The sequence below is a fragment of the Sceloporus occidentalis genome, unplaced genomic scaffold (genome assembly GCF_023333645.1).
Source record: "Sceloporus occidentalis isolate IW3139 unplaced genomic scaffold, rSceOcc1.0.p SCAF_68, whole genome shotgun sequence".
NCBI classification, from domain to species: domain Eukaryota; kingdom Metazoa; phylum Chordata; class Lepidosauria; order Squamata; family Phrynosomatidae; genus Sceloporus; species Sceloporus occidentalis.
This window is the reverse complement of record NW_028317048.1, coordinates 3,889,462-3,897,396: the sequence shown is the minus strand read 5'-3', so window position 1 is coordinate 3,897,396 and position 7,935 is coordinate 3,889,462. Positions and strand designations below refer to the sequence as shown.

Sequence of the window (7,935 nt, the reverse complement as noted above, 5' to 3'; positions counted from 1 at the left end):
ATACATATTCCATAAGGTATCAATTACCAAGTCACTTACATGCCTATTACTACACTTTTCCAAAATATAATTTTGTTTTTTTGAATGCAAATTTATCTTTTTTTTTAATACAGTTTTAATATGAATTACCAGTGGCCTTACTACCATTGTGTTTTCAGTTAGTTATTTTATAGTTACCCACATTTTAGATACCGCATCAGTGACACAGTTCAGGCTGTTAATAAAAAAAATAGGTGTATGTCACGACCCAGCGTAAGGAGGAGACACCGAAGTCAGGTAGGACTGGTAAGGAGTAGTCCAGAGAGCCGAGGTCAGGATACCGGAGAGCAGGAACGTCGTGGGAAATAGCCGAGGTCAGGATACCGGAGAGAAGGGTAGTCGTGGAATAAGCCGAGGTCAGGATACCGGAGAGCAGGATAATCGTGGAATAAGCCGAGGTCAAATAACAGGTAAACAACAGGAACGCGTACTGAGATAGGCACTACCAAGATAGGCACGACCATCAGAAGGCAATGTCTGAGTGTTAGAGCGTCTCTTAAATAGGCCCAGGAGTTAGGCACTAATTAGGGATTTTCCGCCAATATTTTCAAAGTGCCGTTGCGTCACTTCCTGCGCGGCCATTTTGTGTGTGGCGATCACGTAATCTCCCAATATAGGTCGATGTAGTGCCTGCAGGCGCCACTAGGTGGTGTGAAGAAGAACGTGTCCGGACACCAGAACAGGACCTGTCCTCCGGCTGAAGCTGCTGGGAACGAAGCGTGAAGGAGGTATGTCTTCCTTGCCGTGGCAGCGGCTGCCTCTGCTGTGCAGAGGCGGGGGGTCTCCCTCTTCTTCGCAGCGGCTGTGTCATATTATTACCTCTTGTTCTAACATATCATATAACAAGGTTAAAAAAACCTGTATGCATTGCAGTAACAATAATGTTATTATGGATTATAAATGGAGCTTAACAGTTTAAGACAACATTTATTAATTCACAAAGTAAAGTTACATTACACCAAAAAAATTAATGTTCGGTGGTCCAATGGAAAAAATGAAAATATTGATTTAACTCTGTTTTTAGAGCTTTAATGTGTAGTAAGTAAATATCTAGGCTTGTACTACTGTCACTAGAAATCTTTCCTATAATTTACTAATGTGACATATTAGTAATAAAATTACTAAAGATGACAAATAAAAAAGCATCATTAAACCAATACAGAAGCTGAGAGAACTCATGATAAATGGCAAAGAAAGCCTATTAAAAGTTTTATAGCCAAAGAAGCCAACAGTAAATGCTTTGACTTTGATGATGTATGTATGTAAATGTTTTATTTTAGAGAGTCATAATCTGACCAAAGACTGATCATAAGAATCAGTGACATTACTTTTGGGTGAGTTAACGCCCCTATGAAGTATAAAAGTGGCAGGTTTGTGTCTAGAAGATGTGAATTTCTTGAGCAGACTGTTACTGACCTCATTAGCTTTCTCTAAGAAGAAGAAGCATCATGTCTCATCACTCTAGCTTCAGTACCTCTGGACACAAGCAGTTCAGCTCCTGTTCAGTAGCTTTACCTAAACATGTCAGTGCACACAGCACCTTCTCCCACCACTCCAAACCTGCAGCTCATGGACACAAGACACTGCATTGCTTCAGCAGCAAAAGTGCCCACAGTATCGGATCTAAGGGGCATAAGATCTCAAGTTTCCATTCAGGGAAAAATGGACATGGATCTGGACATGGTGTTGGTGGTATTGGCTCTGGATTTGGCGGATGCTCTGGAGGTATCACATCAGTAACTGTGAACCAAGGTCTCCTAGCACCTCTCAACCTGGAGATTGATCCAAGCATCCAAAGAGTGAGAACTGAAGAAAGGAACCAAATTAGAGGACTTAATGACAAATTTGCTTCTTTTATTGACAAGGTAAGTTTACCGTATTCCGTAATTTACAACATATTTATTACATTACTTTTACTATATTTGTTTACAGATCTAGTTTAAATAGATTAACAGAAATCACCTGACTAAATGTGCATTGCCATAAGATGCAAAGATAGCACTATGCTTTATAGCTAAGCGTGTAGAAAATAATAGCAATGAACACATTAAACAGATATTCATAAAATATAAAGGAGAGATATCAAAGATACTGTTTTATTTGCTTGCTCTTACTCTATTTGTTTACTGATACATCTTAAGTAGATCAAAAGAAATTTCCTGCACTGCCTTAAAATGAAACATTTCATAAAACTGCACTGTGCATTACAAATGGCCAAATATAATCTTTTCTAAAGCCATTGGTTGATTATAGTGGCATTGATGTCTTTTTTAACCAAAAAGATACAACTTTTGATATTAAAGAAAACTTTCTAGAGGATAGGCTTAATCTAAATCACTATCTATATCACTAAAACCAAAAGTGAATCACATGGCATAAAGTATATACACATTAGTACTGTTCCACCTATTTTGCTGAATTAAATACTTTGGTAAGTAAATGTAGCACTAGAAAATATTACTATTACTATTGAATGACCAAACCCTCCCCTGAAGTAATTACTTTTCATGTAATATTTTAATGTTTTGTCTAAATGGAATAGCATCTGTTTGATATTAAAATGTGGTCCTATAAATATTTTTTTCTAATTTAGGTAAGATTTTTGGAGCAGCAGAACAAGATGCTGGAGACTAAGTGGGCTCTTCTGCAAGACCAGAAAACTGGCAGGTGTCAGATTGAGCCTCTGTTTGAGGCTTTTATCAGCAACCTCAGAAGGCAGCTGGAGGGTCTCCACTGTGAGAAATCTCGTCTGGAAGCAGAAAGGAACAGTATGGAACAAAATGTAGAGGAAACAAGGAGAAGGTAGGACTTCCTACATTAATCAACTCTCTGAATTCAGAATTCGGTTGCTGTTGCTAGAAATGTACCTTATGTTAAAGATTTTAATATACATATCCTTATAAGAAATTAAAATCCATAAACCAATTCATTGCTTCTTCCTCCTATTTTATTTTTTAATGTCACAGATATGAAGAAGAGGTCAACAGACGCACAGCTGCCGAGAATGAGTTTGTAGAACTTAAGAGGGTAAGAGGAAAATAATCACATATATATATATATATATATATATATATATATATATATTATATAAATGTTATCTTATTTTATGTTCTCGATCTCTTTCAGGATGTAGATGCTGCTTTTATGAACAAAGCTGAGCTCCAAGCAAAGGCTGATTCATTGACTGATGAAATACACTTCCTAAGAACTCTCTTTGATGCAGTAAGTAGATGTTCATCTCTTTCATTTTTCATTAAGAATTAATAAAAAATATTTTTAATGTTCATAAGATTTTTCTACAATCATTACTGAAAACAGAAGACAATTCTACAATACGATTCATTGTTAATTACTTTGCAAAAAAATGATTTATGTAGCTAAGCGTTTCTAATCCCTTTTTGTTTTTTGTTTTTTGTATTTGTACAGGAAATTGCCCAGCTTCAGGCTCAGATCTCAGACACCTCAGTGGTTGTCTCCATGGATAACAGCCGTGATCTGGACCTGGATGGAATCATTGCTGAAGTCAGAGCTCAATACGAGGAGATCGCTAACAGGAGTAGAGCTGAAGCAGAAGCCATGTACCAGTCACGGGTGAGGCTATTTTAATGAAATCATAGCAATGATCAGGTAAATAAGCCTTTACCTTAGTTTGTTGGGTGGAACTACATATTTCTATGTGTCCATTTACAGTTTGAGGAGCTCCGCATGGCTGCAGGAAGAAATGGGAATGATCTGCAGAGCAGCAGAGATGAGATCTGTGAATTAAATCGAACAATTCAAAGACTAAAAGCAGAGATTGATAACGTAAAAGCTCAGGTAAAAAACAGATCTTTGAACTGCCTTTTTTGTACACAAGGAATATTTTCTCTTGACATGCAAACATTTCAAAAGCTGAAACGGAAGTGTGTCTTCTACAATATTTCCTCAGCGCTCTGCCCTGGAATCTGCTATAAACGAGGCTGAAGAACGTGGAGAAGCCGCTGTCAGAGATGCCAAGAACAAACTGTCTGAGCTGGAAGCTGCTCTGCAAAAGGCCAAGCAAGACATGGCTCGCCAACTGAGAGAATACCAGGAGCTGATGAATGTGAAACTGGCTCTGGATATTGAGATTGCGACCTACAGGAAGATGCTGGAAGGAGAAGAGTGCAGGTGAGTGTAACATTCTACTGACAGTAAAAAAAGCTTTATATACTTACAAATACTATGACTTACTATACATTCTTTACTTACTCCCACCTACCAAAAATAGCATGTAAAGTTCAATACTGTAATTATTGTGTGTTTTCTTTCAGATTGGCTTCAGATGGATCTGTTAATATATGTAAGTGACATTTTGCACAATATTTTTATTTTCAAGATAAGCCACTTTGTAAATGAGATTAAAGGCTATGGGACTGAAAATGTCTACTGTTCTTATTCCTAAATCATATTTTATGTTAGTTAGAGTGAAAATGAGGGGGTGCATTGCCTCAATTTACTATGCCTATTTTCAGTAATTTGTATTAATAAAATACAATAAAATGTATTGATCTTCTCATTTTCTAGCTGTGGTGCATTCTAGCACTGGAGGAAAACACCACTCAGGAGGAGTGTCCCATGGATCAAGTGCTGGCCACCATCATAAGGGAGGATTCAGCTCAAATTTCAGCCACGTCTCCAAAAGCAAGCACAGCTCTGGCCATGGACACCACTGCTGAAGTCCTCAAATACACTGTAAAGAACACACTGCTAGCATACGATAATTACATTACAATTCTGCATATTTGTTTCATTACTTAAATCTTAAAACTTGTTCTAAAACTCACCTATATCATTCTCTTGCAAGTATCGTAAAAATGCTTGTCGCTCATAAATATATACATAATTTTCTGTAACTTCTCAATAAATCACTGTTTCTGCAAATGTATCTCAGCAAAATATGGTTTCTTTTTTAGTTTTTTTATGGAAAACAGGTTGATAATACCTAAAGCTTATGACAAATCACTAATTCAATATAGAGTTTACCCAGAATTACTGGTGCCATAGACAAAGATTTATTCTGTTGGACCCTTTCCTATTTAAAATATATTTTAATCTGCTGAAAACAGAGTCCATTTATATTAATACCCAAGATGTTTCTATGATTAAGAAGGTGATGGACCAGTAAATTGCCCAATTAATACACAAGAACCTAGCTTTTAAGAGGCTTTTAACATCAATCTTCTATTATCGAATATCAATACACTCCATGTTTAGATACTTGATTCCATTGGGTGCTAATAAGTGCACTAAAACAGATGTTCCTTAAAATTAATTGAATGCAACATGGACACTTCAGTGAGAATTGCTTTTTTTCCCTTTACTGGAACATTGCAGCACCCTAACATCGCAAGGGACCTAGGCAGTGTGCTTAGGTGCCTAGTGGTTGTTCCAGCTGATAAATATTTATTGTATGTATATTTATTGTATGTAAGTTTATAATTATATTCCTCATGCTGGTAAATTCCTTACAAAATAAAACTTAAGACAGATATGATGGCCCATAGTAAGTACCACAACTCAGCTAGATGTCTAGCTTTACGGTGGACACATAAAGACCTGTTTGAGCGACACAAGACAAAAGAATGTGTGACATCCTATTATATTAGTGACAGACAAAGAGGAAATATTGTTAGTTTCAAAAACAAAAACAAAAGAGTTACCTAATGTCTATTGGTACAATTTGTTATTGTCTATGTAATAATCCTAGTTAGTTACCATGTTAAGAGATGGGGAGAAAGTAGTGTAAGGGCAGTATATGTGTATATATGTGTGTGTGGTATGTTTGTATGCTTGAGTGTGTGTATGGTCAGGTGTGTTTAAGAGCACTGTAGGTATCTGTGTGTTTGTAAGCTGGTGTGTGTATGTGCATATGTATGTTATAAAGGCAAGGGCAGTGTATGTGTATATGTGTGTTTATGGGTATGTGTAAAGGCAGCGTGTATGGGCAGGTGTGTGTGTAGGGAAGTGTGTAAGGAGAGTGTAAATAAAATAATATCTGTAAAAAAGCAGCTGGGGGCACAATTTTCCATTCTTGCCTTGGGCGCAAAAGCAGCTAGCTTTGGCTCTGGATACCAGTGCTGGGCAGATAATATAGGATAGAGTCTTCTGTGATGGGATTGGGAGTAAATCAGTATACACACAAGACACCTTAAATTACAGTTTAGTGTGACTAATCCTTTTTAATAAAATATGCAGATTGAAATAGACTAAGTAACAGAAAACCTTTATTTTTCCTCTCACTGATTTCTGGCCCTAGAAAGTTTTGTCCTCTGAAGTGACTACAAATTCAGCAGGGCATTTTATCTCTGGTTAAATAAAAATTAAATAGTTAAATTTTTTCCTACAGTAAGTTAAGTGTCAGGAAACAGATGACCAAACACACACAGACCAGGACAGGCTCTGCCACACTGACACCCAAACACACACCAGGATGGGCTCTGCCACACCGACACCCTAACACACAACGGGACAGGCTCTGCCACACCAACACCCAGACACACAAACCAGGATAGGCTCTGCCACACCAATACCCAGACAGACAAACCAGGATAGGCTCTGCCACACCTACACCCACACACACCAGGACAGGCTCTGCCACACTGATGCCCAAACATACACACACCTAGACAGCAAAACACACACATACCAGGACAGGCTCTGCCACACCGACACCTAAACACACACACTAGAACAGTCTCTGCCACACCGACACCCAAACACACACCAGGACAGGCTCTGCCACACCAACACCTAAACACAATGTTTATGTGATGTGAAAGAAGCAAACAACTGACAGATTTATAAACCTTGCTTTGTTCTCCAGGGGGTTATACGGTGATTTGCGTCCACCCCTTTCACTGCACAAATATAAAAAAATCAAATAAACAATAAAATTAAAATAAAACAGGTTCCACTGGACCTACTATTTACTAAGAGGGCTGAGGAGCAGCATATCAATTTTCTATTGAAACCATGCTGGAGCTAAATAACTGTAATGCAAAGAAAACAGAATGCGACATTGCTGACAAACCCGTTAACATTTATGACGTCCTAAAAAAAATATATGACCAAAAACCTATTGTCACGGTCACGTCCTCGGGTCCTGTTAGCCGCGGGCGGGGGTCTGCTTGCAGATCACGGGGACCCGATACTTCTCCCTCCGGACCCGTGGTCGGCGAGCGGACAACCGCTCGCGGCGCACGGGCACCCGAGGGACGTACACGTTCTCTCCGTGCCGGCGGCGAACAGACCGACCGCCGACATGGGAGAAGGAGGGTCGGATCCGGGAACTCCTCGACGAGCAGATCTAAGGCTGCCCGTCTATGCAGGAGTTCCCAGAGGGGTTCCCTTACCTGCTGCCCGGCCGCCGGTCCGTCCACTAGGGGCGCAGCTACTCCTTCTGGCTGGTGCCGTGGACGTGATGGACGTCTGGAGGCGTGGCCTTGACTCTGCTCAGGGCGGGATCTTCTGTTTGGCGCCAGATTTAAAAACCTTGCTGTCCTTTCTCAGGCACCCTGTTGTGGTCTTTGCCTGTGACTCTGAGTTTTGCTGCTGATCTTTGTTTTTGGACCCTTGCCTGCTTGACCACCCTTTTGCCTTTGTGATTTTGTACCTCTGCTTACCTGCTCCTGTCTACTGACCCGGCTTGTCTGCTAACCTGCTCCTGTGTACCGACCCGGCTTGTCTGCTAACCTGCTCCTGTGTACCGACCCGGCTTGTCTGCTAACCTGCTCCTGTGTACCGACCCGGCTTGTCTGCTAACCTGCTCCTGTGTACCGACCCGGCTTGTCTGCTAACCTGCTCCTGTGTACCGACCCGGCTTGTCTGCTAACCTGCTCCTGTGTACCGACCCGGCTTGTCTGCTAACCTGCTCCT

At 39.9% G+C, this 7,935-nt stretch overlaps 1 protein-coding gene across 1 annotated transcript; it reads left to right on the top strand.

Moving 5' to 3' along the window:
- The first annotated feature begins 1,487 nt into the window (after window positions 1–1,487).
- Window positions 1,488–4,736, top strand: LOC149286541 (keratin, type II cytoskeletal cochleal-like). Its single transcript, XM_089493948.1, has 9 exons — window positions 1,488–1,904; window positions 2,633–2,841; window positions 3,006–3,066; window positions 3,166–3,261; window positions 3,466–3,630; window positions 3,730–3,855; window positions 3,968–4,188; window positions 4,332–4,360; window positions 4,585–4,736. Exons 1-9 carry the CDS (start codon window positions 1,488–1,490, stop codon window positions 4,734–4,736), a joined length of 1,476 nt encoding a protein of 491 aa, XP_089350074.1.
- Window positions 4,737–7,935: the final 3,199 nt, after the last annotated feature.

Coding starts and splice junctions, on each gene's coding strand:
- LOC149286541 (XM_089493948.1), top strand. CDS start 1,488: ATGTCTCATCACTCTAGCTTCAGTACCTCTGGACACAAGCAGTTCAGC. Junction 3,631..3,729: donor AAGCCATGTACCAGTCACGG/GTGAGGCTATTT, acceptor GTCCATTTACAG/TTTGAGGAGCTCCGCATGGC. Junction 4,189..4,331: donor CTGGAAGGAGAAGAGTGCAG/GTGAGTGTAACA, acceptor GTTTTCTTTCAG/ATTGGCTTCAGATGGATCTG.